Source organism: Zophobas morio, unplaced genomic scaffold (genome assembly GCF_036711695.1).
Source record: "Zophobas morio isolate AGI-343-1 ecotype UQ-CSIRO unplaced genomic scaffold, CSIRO_AGI_Zmor_V1 ptg000021l, whole genome shotgun sequence".
In the NCBI taxonomy this organism is placed as follows: domain Eukaryota; kingdom Metazoa; phylum Arthropoda; class Insecta; order Coleoptera; family Tenebrionidae; genus Zophobas; species Zophobas morio.
The window spans coordinates 28805909-28829698 of NW_026972126.1; the positions used below are offsets into that span (position 1 = coordinate 28805909).

Here is a 23790-nt window from a genome sequence, read left to right on the forward strand (position 1 = left end):
CCAGAAACCCCAGTCTCTTAAAAGTGCAAGTTCTTGGCGAATCGTGTGTCAAGATGTACTCAGTCAGTGAAGATGCCAAAAAAAAAGTGTACGAAACGTTCGGTCGCAACGAAGAAATGGTTGAAGATGATGTACATATAATCAAAACGTGGATAAAAACTCAACCACACCTTCCAGAATTAATGGGTAAAGTGAGTTCCAGATATTCCCAGTTAAAACACTTTGCTTTCAGAGGACGTCAAAATTAAGAATTTCCTGAATTTGAGTAAGTTCAGCATCGAAAAAACGAAAGAAAAAATTGACATGTACTACACTATTAGAAGCGTCATTCCTGAACTGTTCGAGTCCAGTAATCCAAAACTAGAAGTTACAAAAAACTTGTTTAATGGCGCGTGAGTAGACATTGTTACTAAAAATGAAAAAATAAAATGATGTTTTAGGTATTTATTCACGTTTCCAAAACAAGTGAATGGTGTCCATCGAGTTCATTTTTCAAAACAGAAAAAAATGAATGCTTTGAACCCTTTCGCATTCTACAACGTGTGGTTGTCAATTTTTGAGATCCGACTAAAAGAAGATTTCATGGTTGACGATTACCTTGTTACAGATTTAGATAATTATTCTCTTGCCGATATGAAACAAATTAATCCTATGGTAATGTCAAAATTTGTAGCCATTTACAAGGTACACCTTACCATAACTAAGTTACCCTTTTCTTAACAGCTATTTACAGAAGGTATATGCTCTTCGATTAAAAAAAGTCCTTCTATTAAATTGTCCGTCTTATGTTTCCATTTTGAGCGCTATTTTGAAAGTTGTAGTGAAACCAAAAATTTTTGACAGAATCGAGTTTCATCAAGACGCTGAGGTTCTAAAGGAAATTATTTGTAAAGAAGAACTTCCTAAGGAGTATGGAGGTGAAGGACCTTCTCTGGATCAATACAATGGTATGAATTTTTACAAAAATCACAAAATCTACTCTAAAATTTCAGTTATGATGCAAACGAAGCTTTCTGAATACCAAGACCGATTCGACCAGTTGGATAAATTGAAAGTTAACGAAAATCTTCGACCTCAAAAACTGGACAACGATGAAATTTTGGGATTCTATGGAAGCTTTAAAAAAATAAATATCGACTAAATATGTGAATCTGGTTTTTTAAGGTTATAATGAAAGTCAAAGGACGAAGATGGTCGAAGGTTGTAGCCAAGGAGGTTTAGATGTATAGAGAGAGTACTGGGCTCGTTGTTTTGTGTCGCACATATACAAACCCTTTCTGCTGTTCGTGTGGTGTTCGTACACATTCGTGAATTGACGGATAAGCAATTGAACGAGTCAGTGGCGGAACTAGATTTTACTGCTGTCTATTAGTTTTAACACATTTGTCATTGTTCTAGGTTTTAGTGGATATTTGCAAAGACCAGATACGCGAACGTGTGGAAAGTGTATTAACCGCACATTTAGTTTAAAAACCAATATTTTTTGTTTTTCTTGAAATTGTATGAAATTGAAACTCGTCAGCCACTGTACTGCAGTACAGTGAACCTCTCGCGCCTCACTCCTCTCACCCGGGACATGTTGGCCACACTTTGATATATGGAAGGTATAGGGCATACTCTCTCTATACATTTAAACCTCCTTGGTTGTAGCATTAAATTAGATCAGGGTATTAATTATGTTTGTTTTTATTGTAATAGTTCATATCGAAGTAATAAATAACAACCCTAGGTTATATAAATAATAGTTAATGCTTTTGATTATAATATTTTTTCAGCAGTAGACATTCATAAATAATGTTTCCATTTTTTTTTTCAATAACAAAATTGTAATAATATGCATTAAAATAGAAGTTGAAGATCATCTAAATTATTCTGTGTATAAAATTCTGCAAACTTGTTGTTGGAAAAAAAAATTAACCATAGGTATGTGGTTGGAAAACAATTTCAAATTTCAACAGAACCTAAAATGAGAAATTTTTACTGCCTAAATTTTTTGAGGATAATTTTTGCTTTTCAAGGCCTTTAAAAATTAAGCCATCCAAGATCAGAAACAAATCTAGAGTTTTTTAAGGTGCTTCCACATCGCTGACTTGCTATATTAAAATCCAAATGGAAAACAGGTTTGAATCAACATAAATTTAACACAGAAACCGCAGTCTCTCGAAAGTGCGAGTCCTAGACGCATCGAGTGTCAACATGTACTCAGTCAGTGAAGATGTCAAAAAAAATGTGTACAAAACGTTTGGACGTAACGAACAAATGATTGAAGATGACGTACTCATAATCAAAACGTGGATGAAAACTCAACCACACCTCCCAGAATTAATGGGTAAAGTGGTTTTAATTTTTTCTTAGAGTGAAAACTGTGCTTTTAGAGGACGTCAAAATTAAGAATTTCCTGAATTTAAATAAATTTAGCATCGAAAAAACTAAGCAAAAAATTGACATGTACTATACTATCAGGAGCATCACTCCTGAATTGTTTGAGGTCAGTAATCCAAAACTGGAAGTTACGAAGAACTTGTTTAATAATTCGTGAGTAGGCATTTTGACTAAAAATGAAAAATGAAAAGGTGGTATTTTTAAGATACTTGTTCACATTTCCAAAACAACTGAATGGTGTCCACCGAGTTTATTTTTCAAAACAGAAAAAAATGAATACTTTGAATCCTTTGGAATTCTATAACGTGTGGTTCTCGATTTTTGAGATTCGACTGCAGGAAGATTTCATGGTCGACGATTACATTATTGCAGATTTAGACAGTTATTCTCTTAGTGATATGAAAAATATTAATCCTATGATACTGTCAAAATTTTTTGGTGTTTACAAGGTACAAAATAACGTAATTAAATCACCTCTTTCTTTATACCTATTTACAGAAGGTTTATGCTCTTCGATTAAAAAAAATCATTCTATTTAATTGTCCGTCTTATGTTTCCATTTTGACCGCCATTTTGAAAGCTGTAATGAAACCTAAACTTTTTGAAAGGATCGAATTTCATCCAGACGCTGAAGTTTTGAAGAAAATTATTTGTAAAGAAGAACTTCCCAAGGAGTATGGAGGTGAAGGACTTTCTTTGGATGAATACAATGGTATGAACTTTGACAAAAATTATAAATTCTAAGCTAAAATTTCAGCTATGATGCAAACGAAGCTTTCTCAGTACCAAGGCCGATTCGACCAGTTGGATAAATTGAGAGTTAACGAAAATCTGCGACCTCAAAAACTGGACAACGATGAAATTATGGGATTTTATGGAAGTTTTAAACAAATAAATATCGATTAAGTATGTGATTTTCTGTTTTTTGAGATGATAATGGAAGTCAAAGAGCGAAGATGCTCGACGTTGTATTGTTAAATCAGGTCAGGGTTTTATTTAAAGATTTGCTTTTGTTGTCATACTTCATATTGCTAGGTTAGATAAATAATAATAATTAATGCTCTTGATTATATTTTTTAATTATTGTTCAATAATAAACATGCTCATAAATCACGTTTCATAATTTAAGACAAATCTTGAGTTGGGGCGGTTTTCAAAGTTCCTTCACACCACTGACTCGTTATATTAAAATCTAAATGGAAAACAGATTTGAATCAACATAAATTTAACCCAGAAAGCTCAGTTCCTCGAAAGTGCGAGTCCTAGAAGCATCGTGTGTCAACATGTACTCAGTCAGTGAAGATGTCAAAAAAAATGTGTACGAAACGTTCGAACGCAATGAACAAATGGTTGAAGATGACGTGCACATAATCAAAACGTGGATGAAAACTCAACCACACCTTCCAGAATTAATGGGTAAACAGATTTTTAGATTTTCCTAGTAAAAACTTTGCTTTCAGAGGACGTCAAAAATAAGAATTTTTTGAATTTGAATAAGTTCAGTATTGAAAAAACAAAAGAAAAAATTGACATGTACTATACTATCAGGAGCGTTATTCCTGAATTGTTTGAACTGTGTAATCCGAAACTGAAAATTACAGACAACTTGTTTAATAATACGTGAGTAGCCATTTTCGTTAAAAATGAAAAAACAAAGTTATGTTTTAAAGATATTTATTCACGTTTTTAAAACAACTGAATGGTGCCCACCGTGTTTATTTCTCGAAACAGAAAAAAGAGAATAGTGTGAATCTTTTGGAAATGTATAACGTTTGGTTCTCGATTTTTGAGATTCGACTACAAGAGGATTTTATGGTTAACGATTACATTATTGTAGATTTGGACAATTATTCGCTTGGTGATATGAAACGGATGAATCCTGCAGTAGTATCAAAATTTCTAGCTATTTACAAGGTATAATTTGACAGAATTAAAACTCTTTTATTAAAACCCACTTACAGAAGGTTTACGCTCTTCGATTAGAAAAAATCGTTTTACTAAATTGCCCGTCTTATGTTTCTATTTTGAGTGCGCTTATGAAAGCCGTAATGAAACCCAAACTTCTTGAAAGAATCGAGTTTCATAAGGACGCTGAAGTTTTTAAGAAAATCATTTGTAAAGAAGAACTTCCTAAGGAGAATGGAGGGGAAGGACCCTCTCTGGAGGAATACAATGGTAGGAATTTTTACAAAAAATGCAAAATCTACGCTGATGCTTCAGCTATGATGCAAACAAAGCTTTCTCAGTACCAAGACCGATTCGACCAGTTGGATAAATTGAGGGTTAACGAAAATCTTCGACCTCAAAAACTGGACAACGATGAAATTTTGGGCTTCTTTTAAAAAAATAAATATCGACTAAATCTATTAGTTTCGCTTTTTTATTATAACCATAGTCAAAAAACGAACATGTCATAATGTTGTAGAATTAAATTGGGTCAGGTTAATTACGAATGTAATACTTTATATAGAAAAAATAAATAACAACGCTATATTAAATAAATGATTAATGCTTTTGATTATCTTTTTTGTAATATCGTTTCAATAGTAAAAGTATTTAGAAATCATGCTTCATACTTTTTTTCTCTACAATGACTCTAAAATTTGTGGTATTCTGTTAAAACGGAAATTTTAAACACTTTGCATTTATTTACAGTTATTTTGGAATTATCTTTTTTATCTCCCACATTTTCGCAAAATTGCCACTTTGCATCGAACCCAGGCATTCAAAAAATATAAAAATAAATTCATTGAAAAAATGATCATGCCAGTAAGCATTATGCAAATTTGGTCTTTTTCAATAAATATCTCTTGATACGGAGAAAGCGCGCATTTATACAGTGGATACATCCATAAATTTCTCTGATGTTGCATTCTCGAGACAAAAACAGACCTTGACTTGACTCACTTATATTATTAAAACCGAAATGCAAACGAGTTTGAGTGCAGATAAACTTAATGCAACGACTGCATTCTCTAGCACTCAGGTTGGATTAACGTAATTTGCATGAAATTAGTGCAGATGGAACCCAGAGTGTCTGAAACATTTGATGCTGTAGAAAATAACAAATTTTTTGAACAACCAGTTTCGTAAAACAACCGAATTTTTTATTATTATTGTTTTGGTTTGATGTATATTTATCATTAAATTAAATGACAAGGGGAACACTAATTAACACAAACATTTGTCTAGACGAATGAATTATTGAAGATTCTGTGGTTTTAATAAAACTGCTGCATAGATTTTGGTGCTAATAAAAATAAAATTATTATGATTTGTTGGTTCAATCTCGACCTGACACTAATAAAACCCGATGCAAAACAAGCCAAAGCCCGAGTTTTTGACGAACCCTCATCGCAAACAGACATGTATCAAGTCACTGAAGATGTCAAAAAGAAAATGTACGAAACGTTCGGACGCAACGAAGAAATGGTCAAAGACGACGCACCTTCCGGAAATAATTAGGGAGTATTTTCCCAAAATAATACAAAATTGTTGTTGTCGATGACGTCAAAATTAAACATTTTTTGAATCTGAATAAGTTCAGTAATGAGAAAACGAAGCAAAGATCTTACACTATCAGAAGTGTGATTCCTGAAATGTTTGAACTGGGCAATCCAAGAATGGAATATGTGAAAAACACATTTAATACAACGTATTTGTTTACTTTCCAAATTTAATAAACAACATCAACCGAGTTTATCTCTTAAAGCTGAAACAACCCAATACCTTGAACCAAATAGTTTTTACCAACGTTTGGCTAGGCATTTTTGAAATTCGGCTACATGAAGATTTCATGGTTGACGATTATATTATTATCGATTTAGAACATTGTACCCTAGTTGACATCAAAAAGATTACCCCGTATTGTGGTCTCAAGATGGTTAGCTGTATACAAGGTGAGCCCACAACGAATACATATTTCTTCTTTTTAAACTATGTAATTGTTTTTAAAGAAAGTCTATGCCCTTCGTCTGAAAAAAATCCTCTATATAAATTCCCCACCTTATGTTTCTCTCTTGGGTGCAATTCTCAAATCAGTGATGCAGCCCAAAATTTTGTTTAGTTAAGTTTCGAAAATGTCAACATTTTTCCGAAATTTGAAGGGGGGAGACCAAATTTCAATTTCAAAGAAGTTGTCTATAAATTATGAAAAAATTCAGGAACGTAGATCTCGACACGCTGATTCCAAAAATACTACATGTTGATGGTCACGAAGAAATCGCTGCAAAATGCGATTTTTTTAAAATTTTAATTTCTGAAAAAACGGTTGCAGCTATCAAAGAATCGAGGCCGGAAGTGAGTTCTAGAGCTCGAAATCTACAAGAAAATGTACTCAGTTAGATTTCGAAAATGTCAAAATTTCGGCGAAATTTGAAGAAGGGGGGAACATTGGAAAATTTTCACTTTTAAAAAAGTCGTTTAAAAATTCAAAAAAAATTCAGGGACGTAGATCTCGACGTGCTGATTCCAAAAATATGGCCTGTTGATGGTCGCGGAGCGACATTTTAAAAAAAATCGGTACGAAATGCTTAATTTATCGAATTTTCAAAATTTTCGATATTTCAACGGTCGATTCTGGAAAAACTGTTGCAGCTATCAAAGAATCGAGGCCGGAAGTGAGTACTAGAGCTAGAAATCTACAAGAAAATGTGGTCAGTTAGGTTTCGAAAATGTCAAAATTTGGCCGAAATTTGAAGAAGGGGGGACCATTGGAAAATTTTCACTTTTAAAAAAGTCGTCTAAAAATTCTGAAAAAATTCAGGGACGTAGATCTCGACGTGCTGATTCCAAAAATATAGGCTGTTGATGGTCGCTGAGCGACATTTTCGAAAAAATCGGCACGAAATGCCTAATTTATAGAAATTTCAAAAATTTCGATATTTCAACAGTCGATTCTGGAAAAACTGGTGCAGCTATCAAAAAATCGAGGCCGGAACCGAGTTCTAGGGCTCGAAATCTACAAGAAAATGTACTCAGTTAGGTTTCGAAAATGTCAAAATTTCGACGAAATTTGAAGAATTGAAATTGGAAAATTTTCAGTTTTGAAAAAGTCGTCTAAAAATTCTGAAAAAATTCAGGGACGTAGATCTCGACGTGCTGATTCCAAAAATATAGCCTGTTGATGTTCGCGGAGGGAGATTTTCGAATAAATCGGTACGAAATGCCTAATTTATCGAATTTTCAAAAATTTCGATATTACAAACGTCGATTCTGGAAAAACGGTTGCAGCTATCAAAGAATCGACGCCGGAAGTGAGTTCTAGAGCTCGAAATCTACAAGAAAATGTACTCAGTTAGGTTTCGAAAATGTCAAAATTTCGGCGAAATTTGAAGAAGCGGGGACCATTGGAAAATTTTCACTTTTAAAAAAGTCTTTTAAAAATTCTGAAAAAATTCAGGGACGTAGATCTCGACGTGCTGATTCCAAAAATATAGCCTGTTGATGGTCGCAGAGGGAGATTTTCGAATAAATCGGTACGAAATGCCTAATTTATCGAATTTTCAAAAATTTCGATATTACAAACGTCGATTCTGGAAAAACGGTTGCAGCTATCAAAAAATCGAGGCCGGAAGTGAGTTCTAGAGCTCGAAATCTACAAGAAAATGTACTCAGTTAGGTTTCGTAAATGTCAAAATTTCGGCGAAATTTGAAGAAGGGGGGACCATTGGAAAATTTTCACTTTTAAAAAAGTCGTTTAAAAATTCTGAAAAAATTCAGGGACGTAGATCTCGACGTGCTGATTCCAAAAATATTGCCTGTTGATGGTCGCGGAGCGACATTTTCGAAAAAATCGGTACGAAATGCCTAATTTATAGAAATTTCAAAAATTTCGATATTTCAACCGTCGATTCTGGAAAAACGGTTGGTGCTATCAAAGAATCGAGGCCGGAAGTGAGCTCTAGAGCTCGAAATCTACAAGAAAATGTACTCAGTTAGGTTTCGAAAATGTCAAAATTTCGGCGAAATTTGAAGAAGGGGGGACCATTGGAAAATTTTCACTTTTGAAAAAGTCGTTTAAAAATTCTGAAAAAATTCAGGGACGTAGATCTCGACGCGCTGATTCCAAATATATAGGCTGTTGATGGTCGCGGAGCGACATTTTCCAAAAAATCGGTACGAAATGCCTAATTTATCGAATTTTCAAAAATTTCGATATTTCAACCGTCGATTCTGGAAAAACGGTTGCAGCTATCAAAGAATCGAGGCCGGAAGTGAGTTCTAGAGCTCGAAATCTACAATAAAATGTACTCAGTTAGGTTTCGAAAATGTAAAATTCGGTGGAAATTTGAAGAAGGGGGGACCATTGGAAAATTTTCACTTTTGAAAAAGTCGTTTAAAAATTCTGAAAAAATTCAGGGACGTAGATCTCGACGTGCTGATTCCAAAAATATAGGCTGTTGATGGTTGCGGAGCGACATTTTCGAAAAAATCGGTACGAAATGCCTAATTTATCGAATTTTCAAAAATTTCGATATTTCAACCGTCGATTCTGGAAAAACGGTTGCAGCTATCAAAGAATCGAGGCCGGAAGTGAGTTCTAGAGCTCGAAATCTACAAGAAAATGTACTCAGTTAGGTTTCGAAAATGTCAAAATTTCGGCGAAATTTGAAGAAGGGGGGACCATTGGAAAATTTTCACTTTTGAAAAAGTCGTTTAAAAATTCTGAAAAAATTCAGGGACGTAGATCTCGACGTGCTGATTCCAAAAATATAGGCTGTTGATGGTCGCGGAGCCACATTTTCGAAAAAATCAGTACGAAATGCCTAATTTATCGAATTTTCAAAAATTTCGATATTTCAACCGTCGATTCTGGAAAAACGGTTGCAGCTATCAAAGAATCGAAGCCGGAAGTGAGTTCTAGAGCTCGAAATCTACAAGAAAATGTACTCAGTTAGGTTTCGAAAATGTCAAAATTTGGCCGAAATTTGAAGAAGGCGGGACCATTGGAAAATTTTCACTTTAGAAAAAGTCGTTTAAAAATTCTGAAAAAATTCAGGGACGTAGATCTCGACGTGCTGATTCCAAAAATATAGGCTGTTGATGGTCGCGGAGCGACATTTTCGAAAAAATCGGTACGAAATGCCTAATTTATCGAATTTTCAAAAATTTCGATATTTCAACCGTCGATTCTGGAAAAACGGTTGCAGCTATCAAAGAATCGAGGCCGGAAGTGAGTTCTAGACCTCGAAATCTACAAGAAAATGTACTCAGTTAGGTTTCGAAAATGTCAAAATTTCGGCGAAATTTGAAGAAGGGGGGACCATTGGAAAATTTTCACTTTTGAAAAAGTCGTTTAAAAATTCTGAAAAAATTCAGGGACGTAGATCTCGACGTGCTGATTCCAAAAATATAGGCTGTTGATGGTCGTGGAGCGACATTTTCGAAAAAATCGGTACGAAATGCCTAATTTATCGAATTTTCAAAAATTTCGATATTTCAACCGTCGATTCTGGAAAAACGGTTGCAGCTATCAAAGAATCAAGGCCGGAAGTGAGTTCTAGAGCTCGAAATCTACAAGAAAATGTACTCAGTTAGGTTTCGAAAATGTCAAAATTTGGCCGAAATTTGAAGAAGGCGGGACCATTGGAAAATTTTCACTTTAGAAAAAGTCGTTTAAAAATTCTGAAAAAATTCAGGGACGTAGATCTCGACGTGCTGATTCCAAAAATATAGGCTGTTGATGGTCGCGGAGCGACATTTTCGAAAAAATCGGTACGAAATGCCTAATTTATCGAATTTTCAAAAATTTCGATAATTCAACCGTCGATTCTGGAAAAACGGTTGCAGCTATCAAAGAATCGAGGCCGGAAGTGAGTTCTAGAGCTCGAAATCTACAAGAAAATGTACTCAGTTAGGTTTCGAAAATGTCAAAATTTGGCCGAAATTTGAAGAAGGGGGGACCATTGGAAAATTTTCACTTTTGAAAAAGTCGTTTAAAAATTCTGAAAAAATTCAGGGACGTATATCTCGACGTGCTGATTCCAAAAATATAGGCTGTTGATGGTCGCGGAGCGACATTTTCGAAAAAATCGGTACGAAATGCCTAATTTATCGAATTTTCAAAAATTTCGATATTTCAACCGTCGATTCTGGAAAAACGGTTGCAGCTATCAAAGAATCGAGGCCGGAAGTGAGTTCTAGAGCTCGAAATCTACAAGAAAATGTACTCAGTTAGGTTTCGAAAATGTCAAAATTTGGCCGAAATTTGAAGAAGGGGGACCATTGGAAAATTTTCACTTTTGAAAAAGTCGTTTAAAAATTCTGAAAAAATCTCGACGTGCTGATTCCAAAAATATAGGCTGTTGATGGTCGCGGAGCGACATTTTCGAAAAAATCGGTACGAAATGCCTAATTTATCGAATTTTCAAAAATTTCGATATTTCAACCGTCGATTCTGGAAAAACGGTTGCAGCTATCAAAGAATCGAGGCCGGAAGTGAGTTCTAGAGCTCGAAATCTACAAGAAAATGTACTCAGTTAGGTTTCGAAAATGTCAAAATTTCGGCGAAATTTTCACTTTTGAAAAAGTCGTTTAAAAATTCTGAAAAAATTCAGGGACGTAGATCTCGACGTTCTGATTCCAAAAATATAGGCTGTTGATGGTCGCGGAGCGACATTTTCGAAAAAATCGGTACGAAATGCCTAATTTAACGAATTTTCAAAAATTTCGATATTTCAACCATCGATTCTGGAAAAACGGTTGCAGCTATCAAAGAATCGAGGCCGGAAGTGAGTTCTAGAGCTCGAAATCTACAAGAAAATGTACTCAGTTAGGTTTCGAAAATGTCAAAATTTCGGCGAAATTTGAAGAAGGGGGGACCATTGGAAAATTTTCACTTTTGAAAATGTCGTTTAAAATTCTGAAAAAATTCAGGGACGTAGATCTCGACGTGCTGATTCCAAAAATATAGGCTGTTGATGGTCGCGGAGCGACATTTTCGAAAAAATCGGTACGAAATGCCTAATTTATCGAATTTTCAAAAATTTCGATATTTCAACCGTCGATTCTGGAAAAACGGTTGCAGCTATCAAAGAATCGAGGCCGGAAGTGAGTTCTAGAGCTCGAAATCTACAAGAAAATGTACTCAGTTAGGTTTCGAAAATGTCAAAATTTCGGCGAAATTTTCACTTTTGAAAAAGTCGTTTAAAAATTCTGAAAAAATTCAGGGACGTAGATCTCGACGTTCTGATTCCAAAAATATAGGCTGTTGATGGTCGCGGAGCGACATTTTCGAAAAAATCGGTACGAAATGCCTAATTTAACGAATTTTCAAAAATTTCGATATTTCAACCATCGATTCTGGAAAAACGGTTGCAGCTATCAAAGAATCGAGGCCGGAAGTGAGTTCTAGAGCTCGAAATCTACAAGAAAATGTACTCAGTTAGGTTTCGAAAATGTCAAAATTTCGGCGAAATTTGAAGAAGGGGGGACCATTGGAAAATTTTCACTTTTGAAAATGTCGTTTAAAATTCTGAAAAAATTCAGGGACGTAGATCTCGACGTGCTGATTCCAAAAATATAGGCTGTTGATGGTCGCGGAGCGACATTTTCGAAAAAATCGGTACGAAATGCCTAATTTATCGAATTTTCAAAAATTTCGATATTTCAACCGTCGATTCTGGAAAAACGGTTGCAGCTATCAAAGAATCGAGGCCGGAAGTGAGTTCTAGAGCTCGAAATCTACAAGAAAATGTACTCAGTTAGGTTTCGAAAATGTCAAAATTTCGGCGAAATTTGAAGAAGGGGGGACCATTGGAAAATTTTCACTTTTGAAAAAGTCGTTTAAAAATTCTGAAAAAATTCAGGGACGTAGATCTCGACGTGCTGATTCCAAAAATATAGGCTGTTGATGGTCGCGGAGCGACATTTTCGAAAAAATCGGTACGAAATGCCTAATTTATCGAATTTTCAAAAATTTCGATATTTCAACCGTCGATTCTGGAAAAACGGTTGCAGCTATCAAAGAATCGAGGCCGGAAGTGAGTTCTAGAGCTCGAAATCTACAAGAAAATGTACTCAGTTAGGTTTCGAAAATGTCAAAATTTGGCCGAAATTTGAAGAAGGGGGGACCATTGGAAAATTTTCACTTTTGAAAAAATCGTTTAAAAATTCTGAAAAAATTCAGGGACGTAGATCTCGACGTGCTGATTCCAAAAATATAGGCTGTTGATGGTCGCGGAGCGACATTTTCGAAAAAATCGGTACGAAATGCCTAATTTATCGAATTTTCAAAAATTTCGATATTTCAACCGTCGATTCTGGAAAAACGGTTGCAGCTATCAAAGAATCGAGGCCGGAAGTGAATTCTAGAGCTCGAAATCTACAAGAAAATGGACTCAGTTAGGTTTCGAAAATGTCAAAATTTCGGCGAAATTTGAAGAAGGGGGGACCATTGGAAAATTTTCACTTTTGAAAAAGTCGTTTAAAAATTCTGAAAAAATTCAGGGACGTAGACCTCGACGTGCTGATTCCAAAAATTTAGGCTGTTGATGGTCGCGGAGCGACATTTTCGAAAAAATCGGTACGAAATGCCTAATTTACCGAATTTTCAAAAATTTCGATATTTCAACCGTCGATTCTGGAAAAACGGTTGCAGCTATCAAAGAATCGAGGCCGGAAGTGAGTTCTAGAGCTCGAAATCTACAAGAAAATGTACTCAGTTAGGTTTCGAAAATGTCAAAATTTCGGCGAAATTTGAAGAAGGGGGGACCATTGGAAAATTTTCACTTTTGAAAAAGTCGTTTAAAAATTCTGAAAAAATTCAGGGACCTAGATCTCGACGTGCTGATTCCAAAAATATAGGCTGTTGATGGTCGCGGAGCGACATTTTCGAAAAAATCGGTACGAAATGCCTAATTTATCGAATTTTCAAAAATTTCGATATTTCAACCGTCGATTCTGGAAAAACGGTTGCAGCTATCAAAGAATCGAGGCCGGAAGTGAATTCTAGAGCTCGAAATCTACAAGAAAATGTACTCAGTTAGGTTTCGAAAATGTCAAAATTTCGGCGAAATTTGAAGAAGGGGGGACCATTGGAAAATTTTCACTTTTGAAAAAGTCGTTTAAAAATTCTGAAAAAATTCAGGGACGTAGATCTCGACGTGCTGATTCCAAAAATATAGGCTGTTGATGGTCGCGGAGCGACATTTTCGAAAAAATCGGTACGAAATGCCTAATTTATCGAATTTTCAAAAATTTCGATATTTCAACCGTCGATTCTGGAAAAACGGTTGCAGCTATCAAAGAATCGAGGCCGGAAGTGAGTTCTAGAGCTCGAAATCTACAAGAAAATGTACTCAGTTAGGTTTCGAAAATGTCAAAATTTGGCCGAAATTTGAAGAAGGGGGGACCATTGGAAAATTTTCACTTTTGAAAAAGTCGTTTAAAAATTCTGAAAAAATTCAGGGACGTAGATCTCGACGTGCTGATTCCAAAAATATAGGCTGTTGATGGTCGCGGAGCGACATTTTCGAAAAAATCGGTACGAAATGCCTAATTTATCGAATTTTCAAAAATTTCGATATTTCAACCGTCGATTCTGGAAAAACGGTTGCAGCTATCAAAGAATCGAGGCCGGAAGTGAGTTCTAGAGCTCGAAATCTACAAGAAAATGTACTCAGTTAGGTTTCGAAAATGTCAAAATTTCGGCGAAATTTGAAGAAGGGGGGACCATTGGAAAATTTTCACTTTTGAAAAAGTCGTTTAAAAATTCTGAAAAAATTCAGGGACGTAGATCTCGACGTGCTGATTCCAAAAATATAGGCTGTTGATGGTCGCGGAGCGACATTTTCGAAAAAATCGGTACGAAATGCCTAATTTATCGAATTTTCAAAAATTTCGATATTCCAACCGTCGATTCTGGAAAAACAGTTGCAGCGATCAAAGAATCGAGGCCGGAAGTGAGTTCTAGAGCTCGAAATCTACAAGAAAATGTACTCAGTTAGGTTTCGAAAATGTCAAAATTTGGCCGAAATTTGAAGAAGGAGGGACCATTGGAAAATTTTCACTTTTGAAGAAGTCGTTTAAAAATTCTGAAAAAATTCAGGGACGTAGATCTCGACGTGCTGATTCCAAAAATATAGGCTGTTGATGGTCGCGGAGCGACATTTTCGAAAAAAACGGTACGAAATGCCTAATTTATCGAATTTTCAAAAATTTCGATATTTCAACCGTCGATTCTGGAAAAACGGTTGCAGCCATCAAAGAATCGAGGCCGGAAGTGAGTTCTAGAGCTCGAAATCTACAAGAAAATGTACTCAGTTAGGTTTCGAAAATGTCAAAATTTGGCCGAAATTTGAAGAAGGGGGGACCATTGGAAAATTTTCACTTTTGAAAAAGTCGTTTAAAAATTCTGAAAAAATTCAGGGACGTAGATCTCGACGTGCTGATTCCAAAAATATAGGCTGTTGATGGTCGCGGAGGACATTTTCGAAAAAATCGGTACGAAATGCCTAATTTATCGAATTTTCAAAAATTTCGATATTTCAACCTTCGATTCTGGAAAAACGGTTGCAGCTATCAAAGAATCGAGGCCGGAAGTGAGTTCTAGAGCTCGAAATCTACAAGAAAATGTACTCAGTTAGGTTTCGAAAATGTCAAAATTTCGGCGAAATTTTCACTTTTGAAAAAGTCGTTTAAAAATTCTGAAAAAATTCAGGGACGTAGATCTCGACGTTCTGATTCCAAAAATATAGGCTGTTGATGGTCGCGGAGCGACATTTTCGAAAAAATCGGTACGAAATGCCTAATTTAACGAACTTTCAAAAATTTCGATATTTCAACCGTCGATTCTGGAAAAACGGTTGCAGCTATCAAAGAATCGAGGCCGGAAGTGAGTTCTAGAGCTCGAAATCTACAAGAAAATGTACTCAGTTAGGTTTCGAAAATGTCAAAATTTCGGCGAAATTTGAAGAAGGGGGGACCATTGGAAAATTTTCACTTTTGAAAATGTCGTTTAAAAATTCTGAAAAAATTCAGGGACGTAGATCTCGACGTGCTGATTCCAAAAATATAGGCTGTTGATGGTCGCGGAGCGACATTTTCGAAAAAATCGGTACGAAATGCCTAATTTATCGAATTTTCAAAAATTTCGATATTTCAACCGTCGATTCTGGAAAAACGGTTGCAGCTATCAAAGAATCGAGGCCGGAAGTGAGTTCTAGAGCTCGAAATCTACAAGAAAATGTACTCAGTTAGGTTTCGAAAATGTCAAAATTTCGGCGAAATTTGAAGAAGGGGGGACCATTGGAAAATTTTCACTTTTGAAAAAGTCGTTTAAAAATTCTGAAAAAATTCAGGGACGTAGATCTCGACGTGCTGATTCCAAAAATATAGGCTGTTGATGGTCGCGGAGCGACATTTTCGAAAAAATCGGTACGAAATGCCTAATTTATCGAATTTTCAAAAATTTCGATATTTCAACCGTCGATTCTGGAAAAACGGTTGCAGCTATCAAAGAATCGAGGCCGGAAGTGAGTTCTAGAGCTCGAAATCTACAAGAAAATGTACTCAGTTAGGTTTCGAAAATGTCAAAATTTGGCCGAAATTTGAAGAAGGGGGGACCATTGGAAAATTTTCACTTTTGAAAAAATCGTTTAAAAATTCTGAAAAAATTCAGGGACGTAGATCTCGACGTGCTGATTCCAAACATATAGGCTGTTGATGGTCGCGGAGCGACATTTTCGAAAAAATCGGTACGAAATGCCTAATTTATCGAATTTTCAAAAATTTCGATATTTCAACCGTCGATTCTGGAAAAACGGTTGCAGCTATCAAAGAATCGAGGCCGGAAGTGAATTCTAGAGCTCGAAATCTACAAGAAAATGGACTCAGTTAGGTTTCGAAAATGTCAAAATTTCGGCGAAATTTGAAGAAGGGGGGACCATTGGAAAATTTTCACTTTTGAAAAAGTCGTTTAAAAATTCTGAAAAAATTCAGGGACGTAGACCTCGACGTGCTGATTCCAAAAATTTAGGCTGTTGATGGTCGCGGAGCGACATTTTCGAAAAAATCGGTACGAAATGCCTAATTTACCGAATTTTCAAAAATTTCGATATTTCAACCGTCGATTCTGGAAAAACGGTTGCAGCTATCAAAGAACCGAGGCCGGAAGTGAGTTCTAGAGCTCGAAATCTACAAGAAAATGTACTCAGTTAGGTTTCGAAAATGTCAAAATTTCGGCGAAATTTGAAGAAGGGGGGACCATTGGAAAATTTTCACTTTTGAAAAAGTCGTTTAAAAATTCTGAAAAAATTCAGGGACGTAGATCTCGACGTGCTGATTCCAAAAATATAGGCTGTTGATGGTCGCGGAGCGACATTTTCGAAAAAATCGGTACGAAATGCCTAATTTATCGAATTTTCAAAAATTTCGATATTTCAACCGTCGATTCTGGAAAAACGGTTGCAGCTATCAAAGAATCGAGGCCGGAAGTGAGTTCTAGAGCTCGAAATCTACAAGAAAATGTACTCAGTTAGGTTTCGAAAATGTCAAAATTTCGGCGAAATTTGAAGAAGGGGGGACCATTGGAAAATTTTCACTTTTGAAAAAGTCGTTTAAAAATTCTGAAAAAATTCAGGGACGTAGATCTCGACGTGCTGATTCCAAAAATATAGGCTGTTGATGGTCGCGGAGCGACATTTTCGAAAAAATCGGTACGAAATGCCTAATTTATCGAATTTTCAAAAATTTCGATATTCCAACCGTCGATTCTGGAAAAACGGTTGCAGCGATCAAAGAATCGAGGCCGGAAGTGAGTTCTAGAGCTCGAAATCTACAAGAAAATGTACTCAGTTAGGTTTCGAAAATGTCAAAATTTGGCCGAAATTTGAAGAAGGAGGGACCATTGGAAAATTTTCACTTTTGAAGAAGTCGTTTAAAAATTCTGAAAAAATTCAGGGACGTAGATCTCGACGTGCTGATTCCAAAAATATAGGCTGTTGATGGTCGCGGAGCGACATTTTCGAAAAAAACGGTACGAAATGCCTAATTTATCGAATTTTCAAAAATTTCGATATTTCAACCGTCGATTCTGGAAAAACGGTTGCAGCCATCAAAGAATCGAGGCCGGAAGTGAGTTCTAGAGCTCGAAATCTACAAGAAAATGTACTCAGTTAGGTTTCGAAAATGTCAAAATTTGGCCGAAATTTGAAGAAGGGGGGACCATTGGAAAATTTTCACTTTTGAAAAAGTCGTTTAAAAATTCTGAAAAAATTCAGGGACGTAGATCTCGACGTGCTGATTCCAAAAATATAGGCTGTTGATGGTCGCGGAGGACATTTTCGAAAAAATCGGTACGAAATGCCTAATTTATCGAATTTTCAAAAATTTCGATATTTCAACCTTCGATTCTGGAAAAACGGTTGCAGCTATCAAAGAATCGAGGCCGGAAGTCAGTTCTAGAGCTCGAAATCTACAAGAAAATGTACTCAGTTAGGTTTCGAAAATGTCAAAATTTCGGCGAAATTTTCACTTTTGAAAAAGTCGTTTAAAAATTCTGAAAAAATTCAGGGACGTAGATCTCGACGTTCTGATTCCAAAAATATAGGCTGTTGATGGTCGCGGAGCGACATTTTCGAAAAAATCGGTACGAAATGCCTAATTTAACGAACTTTCAAAAATTTCGATATTTCAACCGTCGATTCTGGAAAAACGGTTGCAGCTATCAAAGAATCGAGGCCGGAAGTGAGTTCTAGAGCTCGAAATCTACAAGAAAATGTACTCAGTTAGGTTTCGAAAATGTCAAAATTTCGGCGAAATTTGAAGAAGGGGGGACCATTGGAAAATTTTCACTTTTGAAAAAATCGTTTAAAAATTCTGAAAAAATTCAGGGACGTAGATCTCGACGTGCTGATTCCAAAAATATAGGCTGTTGATGGTCGCGGAGCGACATTTTCGAAAAAATCGGTACGAAATGCCTAATTTATAGAATTTTCAAAAATTTCGATATTTCAACCGTCGATTCTGGAAAAACGTTTGCAGCTATCAAAGAATCGAGGCGGGAAGTGAGTTCTAGAGCTCGAAATCTACAAGAAAATGTACTCAGTTAGGTTTCGAAAATGTCAAAATTTGGCCGAAATTTGAAGAAGGGGGGACCATTGGATAATTTGCACTTTTGAAAAAGTCGTTTAAAAATTCTGAAAAAATTCAGGGACGTAGATCTCGACGTGCTGATTCCAAAAATATAGGCTGTTGATGGTCGCGGAGCGACATTTTCGAAAAAATCGGTACGAAATGCCTAATTTATCGAATTTTAAAAATTTCGATATTTCAACCGTCGATTCTGGAAAAACGGTTGCAGCTATCAAAGAATCGAGGCCGGAAGTGAATTCTAGAGCTCGAAATCTACAAGAAAATGTACTCAGTTAGGTTTCGAAAATGTCAAAATTTCGGCGAAATTTGAAGAAGGGGGGACCATTGGAAAATTTTCACTTTTGAAAAAGTCGTTTAAAAATTCTGAAAAAATTCAGGGACGTAGATCTCGACGAGCTGATTCCAAAAATATAGGCTGTTGAAGGTCGCGGAGCGACATTTTCGAAAAAATCGGTACGAAATGCCTAATTTATCGAATTTTCAAAAATTTCGATCTTTCAACCGTCGATTCTGGAAAAACGGTTGCAGCTATCAAAGAATCGAGGCCGGAAGTGAGTTCTAGAGCTCGAAATCTACAAGAAAATGTACTCAGTTAGGTTTCGAAAATGTCAAAATTTCGGCGAAATTTGAAGAAGGGGGGACCATTGGAAAATTTTCACTTTTGAAAAAGTCGTTTAAAAATTCTGAAAAAATTCAGGGACGTAGATCTCGACGTGCTGATTCCAAAAATATAGGCTGTTGATGGTCGCGGAGCGACATTTTCGAAAAAATCGGTACGAAATTCCTAATTTATCGAATTTTCAAAAATTTCGATATTTCAGCCGTCGATTCTGGAAAAACGGTTGCAGCTATCAAAGAATCGAGGCAGGAAGTGAATTCTAGAGCTCGAAATCTACAAGAAAATGTACTCAGTTAGGTTTCGAAAATGTCAAAATTTGGCCGAAATTTGAAGAAGGGGGGACCATTGGAAAATTTGCACTTTTGAAAAAGTCGTTTAAAAATTCTGAAAAAATTCAGGGACGTAGATCTCGACGTGCTGATTCCAAAAATATAGGCTGTTGATGGTCGCGGAGCGACATTTTTGAAAAAATCGGTACGAAATGCCTAATTTATCGAATTTTCAAAAATTTCGATATTTCAACCGTCGATTCTGGAAAAACGGTTGCAGCTATCAAAGAATCGAGGCAGGAAGTGAATTCTAGAGCTCGAAATCTACAAGAAAATGCACTCAGTTAGGTTTCGAAAATGTCAAAATTTTGGCGAAATTTGAAGAAGGGGGGACCATTGGAAAATTTTCACTTTTGAAAAAGTCGTTTAAAATTCTGAAAAAATTCAGGGACGTAGATCTCGACGTGCTGATTCCAAAAATATAGGCTGTTGATGGTCGCGGAGCGACATTTATCGAAAAAATCGGTACGAAATGCCTAATTTATCGAATTTTCAAAAATTTCGATATTTCAACCGTCGATTCTGGAAAAACGGTTGCAGCTATCAAAGAATCGAGGCCGGAAGTGAGTTCTAGAGCTCGAAATCTACAAGAAAATGTACTCAGTTAGGTTTCGAAAATGTCAAAATTTCGGCGAAATTTGAAGAAGGGGGGACCATTGGAAAATTTTCACTTTTGAAAAAGTCGTTTAAAAATTCTGAAAAAATTCAGGGACGTAGATCTCGACGTGCTGATTCCAAAAATATAGGCTGTTGATGGTCGCGGAGCGACATTTTCAAAAAAATCGGTACGAAATGCCTAATTTATCGAATTTTCAAAAATTTCGATATTTCAACCGTCGATTCTGGAAAAACGGTTGCAGCTATCAAAGAATCGAGGCCGGAAGTGAGTTCTAGAGCTCGAAATCTACAAGAAAATGTACTCAGTTAGGTTTCGAAAATGTCAAAATTTCGGCGAAATTTGAAGAAGGGGGGACCATTGGAAAATTTTCACTTTTGAAAAAGTCGTTTAAAAATTCTGAAAAAATTCAGGGACGTAGATCTCGACGTGCTGATTCCAAAAATATAGGCTGTTGATGGTTGCGGAGCGACATTTTCGAAAAAATCGGTACGAAATGCCTAATTTATCGAATTTTCAAAAATTTCGATATTTCAACCGTCGATTCTGGAAAAACGGTTGCAGCTATCAAAGAATCGAGGCCGGAAGTGAGTTCTAGAGCTCGAAATCTACAAGAAAATGTACTCAGTTAGGTTTCGAAAATGTCAAAATTTCGGCGAAATTTGAAGAAGGGGGGACCATTGGAAAATTTTCACTTTTGAAAAAGTCGTTTAAAAATTCTGAAAAAATTCAGGGACGTAGATCTCGACGTGCTGATTCCAAAAATATAGGCTGTTGATGGTCGCGGAGCGACATTTTCGAAAAAATCGGTACGAAATGCCTAATTTATCGAATTTTCAAAAATTTCGATATTTCAACCGTCGATTCTGGAAAAACGGTTGCAGCTATCAAAGAATCGAGGCAGGAAGTGAATTCTAGAGCTCGAAATCTACAAGAAAATGTACTCAGTTAGGTTTCGAAAATGTCAAAATTTCGGCGAAATTTGAAGAAGGGGAGACCATTGGAAAATTTTCACTTTTGAAAAAGTCGTTTAAAAATTCTGAAAAAATTCAGGGACGTAGATCTCGACGAGCTGATTCCAAAAATATAGGCTGTTGATGGTCGCGGAGCGACATTTTCGAAAAAATCGGTACGAAATGCCTAATTTATCGAATTTTCAAAAATTTCGATCTTTCAACCGTCGATTCTGGAAAAACGGTTGCAGCTATCAAAGAATCGAGGCCGGAAGTGAGTTCTAGAGCTCGAAATCTACAAGAAAATGTACTCAGTGAGGTTTCGAAAATGTCAAAATTTCGGCGAAATTTGAAGAAGGGGGGACCATTGGAAAATTTTCACTTTTGAAAAAGTCGTTTAAAAATTCTGAAAAAATTCAGGGACGTAGATCTCGACGTGCTGATTCCAAAAATATAGGCTGTTGATGGTCGCGGAGCGACATTTTCGAAAAAATCGGTACGAAATTCCTAATTTATCGAATTTTCAAAAATTTCGATATTTCAGCCGTCGATTCTGGAAAAACGGTTGCAGCTATCAAAGAATCGAGGCAGGAAGTGAATTCTAGAGCTCGAAATCTACAAGAAAATGTACTCAGTTAGGTTTCGAAAATGTCAAAATTTGGCCGAAATTTGAAGAAGGGGGGACCATTGGAAAATTTGCACTTTTGAAAAAGTCGTTTAAAAATTCTGAAAAAATTCAGGGACGTAGATCTCGACGTGCTGATTCCAAAAATATAGGCTGTTGATGGTCGCGGAGCGACATTTTTGAAAAAATCGGTACGAAATGCCTAATTTATCGAATTTTCAAAAATTTCGATATTTCAACCGTCGATTCTGGAAAAACGGTTGCAGCTATCAAAGAATCGAGGCAGGAAGTGAATTCTAGAGCTCGAAATCTACAAGAAAATGCACTCAGTTAGGTTTCGAAAATGTCAAAATTTTGGCGAAATTTGAAGAAGGGGGGACCATTGGAAAATTTTCACTTTTGAAAAAGTCGTTTAAAATTCTGAAAAAATTCAGGGACGTAGATCTCGACGTGCTGATTCCAAAAATATGCGCTGTTGATGGTCGCGGAGCGACATTTATCGAAAAAATCGGTACGAAATGCCTAATTTATCGAATTTTCAAAAATTTCGATATTTCAACCGTCGATTCTGGAAAAACGGTTGCAGCTATCAAAGAATCGAGGCCGGAAGTGAGTTCTAGAGCTCGAAATCTACAAGAAAATGTACTCAGTTAGGTTTCGAAAATGTCAAAATTTCGGCGAAATTTGAAGAAGGGGGGACCATTGGAAAATTTTCACTTTTGAAAAAGTCGTTTAAAAATTCTGAAAAAATTCAGGGACGTAGATCTCGACGTGCTGATTCCAAAAATATAGGCTGTTGATGGTCGCGGAGCGACATTTTCAAAAAAATCGGTACGAAATGCCTAATTTATCGAATTTTCAAAAATTTCGATATTTCAACCGTCGATTCTGGAAAAACGGTTGCAGCTATCAAAGAATCGAGGCCGGAAGTGAGTTCTAGAGCTCGAAATCTACAAGAAAATGTACTCAGTTAGGTTTCCAAAATGTCAAAATTTGGCCGAAATTTGAAGAAGTGGGGACCATTGGATAATTTGCACTTTTGAAAAAGTCGTTTAAAAATTCTGAAAAAATTCAGGGACGTAGATCTCGACGTGCTGATTCCAAAAATATAGGCTGTTGATGGTCGCGGAGCGACATTTTCGAAAAAATCGGTACGAAATGCCTAATTTATCGAATTTTCAAAAATTTCGATACTTCAACCGTCGATTCTGGAAAAACGGTTGCAGCTATCAAAGAATCGAGGCCGGAAGTGAATTCTAGAGCTCGAAATCTACAAGAAAATGTACTCAGTTAAGTTTCGAAAATGTCAAAATTTCGGCGAAATTTGAAGAAGGGGGGACCATTGGAAAATTTTCACTTTTGAAAAAGTCGTTTAAAAATTCTGAAAAAATTCAGGGACGTAGATCTCGACGTGCTGATTCCAAAAATATAGGCTGTTGATGGTCGCGGAGCGACATTTTCGAAAAAATCGGTACGAAATGCCTAATTTATCGAATTTTCAAAAATTTCGATATTTCAACCGTCGATTCTGGAAAAACGGTTGCAGCTATCAAAGAATCGAGGCAGGAAGTGAATTCTAGAGCTCGAAATCTACAAGAAAATGTACTCAGTTAGGTTTCGAAAATGTCAAAATTTCGGCGAAATTTGAAGAAGGGGGGACCATTGGAAAATTTTCACTTTTGAAAAAGTCGTTTGAAAATTCTGAAAAAATTCAGGGACGTAGATCTCGACGTGCTGATTCCAAAAATATAGGCTGTTGATGGTCGCGGAGCGACATTTTCGAAAAAATCGGTACGAAATGCCTAATTTATCGAATTTTCAAAAATTTCGATATTTCAACCGTCGATTCTGGAAAAACGGTTGCAGCTATCAAAGAATCGAGGCCGGAAGTGAGTTCTAGAGCTCGAAATCTACAAGAAAATGTACTCAGTTAGGTTTCGAAAATGTCAAAATTTCGGCGAAATTTGAAGAAGGGGGGACCATTGGAAAATTTTCACTTTTGAAAAAGTCGTTTAAAAATTCTGAAAAAATTCAGGGACGTAGATCTCGACGTGCTGATTCCAAAAATATAGGCTGTTGATGGTCGCGGAGCGACATTTTCGAAAAAATCGGTACGAAATGCCTAATTTATCGAATTTTCAAAAATTTCGATATTTCAACCGTCGATTCTG

General features: G+C 36.2%; 3 protein-coding genes across 3 annotated transcripts; all 3 read left to right on the forward strand.

Moving 5' to 3' along the window:
- Window positions 1–49: 49 nt before the first annotated feature.
- On the forward strand, window positions 50–1744 carry LOC135133123 (retinol-binding protein pinta-like). The gene is made up of 5 exons (XM_064061391.1): window positions 50–186; window positions 233–392; window positions 441–684; window positions 734–947; window positions 993–1744. Exons 1-5 carry the CDS (start codon window positions 54–56, stop codon window positions 1139–1141), a joined length of 900 nt encoding a protein of 299 aa, XP_063917461.1. The 5' UTR covers window positions 50–53; the 3' UTR covers window positions 1142–1744.
- Window positions 1745–1845: 101 nt separating this feature from the next.
- Window positions 1846–3495, forward strand: LOC135133120 (uncharacterized). Its single transcript, XM_064061387.1, has 5 exons — window positions 1846–2329; window positions 2376–2535; window positions 2588–2831; window positions 2881–3094; window positions 3140–3495. The coding sequence occupies exons 1-5, from the start codon at window positions 2197–2199 to the stop codon at window positions 3286–3288; spliced, it is 900 nt and encodes a 299-aa protein (XP_063917457.1). The 5' UTR covers window positions 1846–2196; the 3' UTR covers window positions 3289–3495.
- A 103-nt stretch (window positions 3496–3598) lies between these two features.
- On the forward strand, window positions 3599–4814 carry LOC135133118 (uncharacterized). Its single transcript, XM_064061382.1, has 4 exons — window positions 3599–3798; window positions 3843–4002; window positions 4053–4296; window positions 4344–4814. The coding sequence occupies exons 1-4, from the start codon at window positions 3666–3668 to the stop codon at window positions 4722–4724; spliced, it is 918 nt and encodes a 305-aa protein (XP_063917452.1). The 5' UTR covers window positions 3599–3665; the 3' UTR covers window positions 4725–4814.
- The last annotated feature ends 18976 nt before the right edge of the window (window positions 4815–23790 follow it).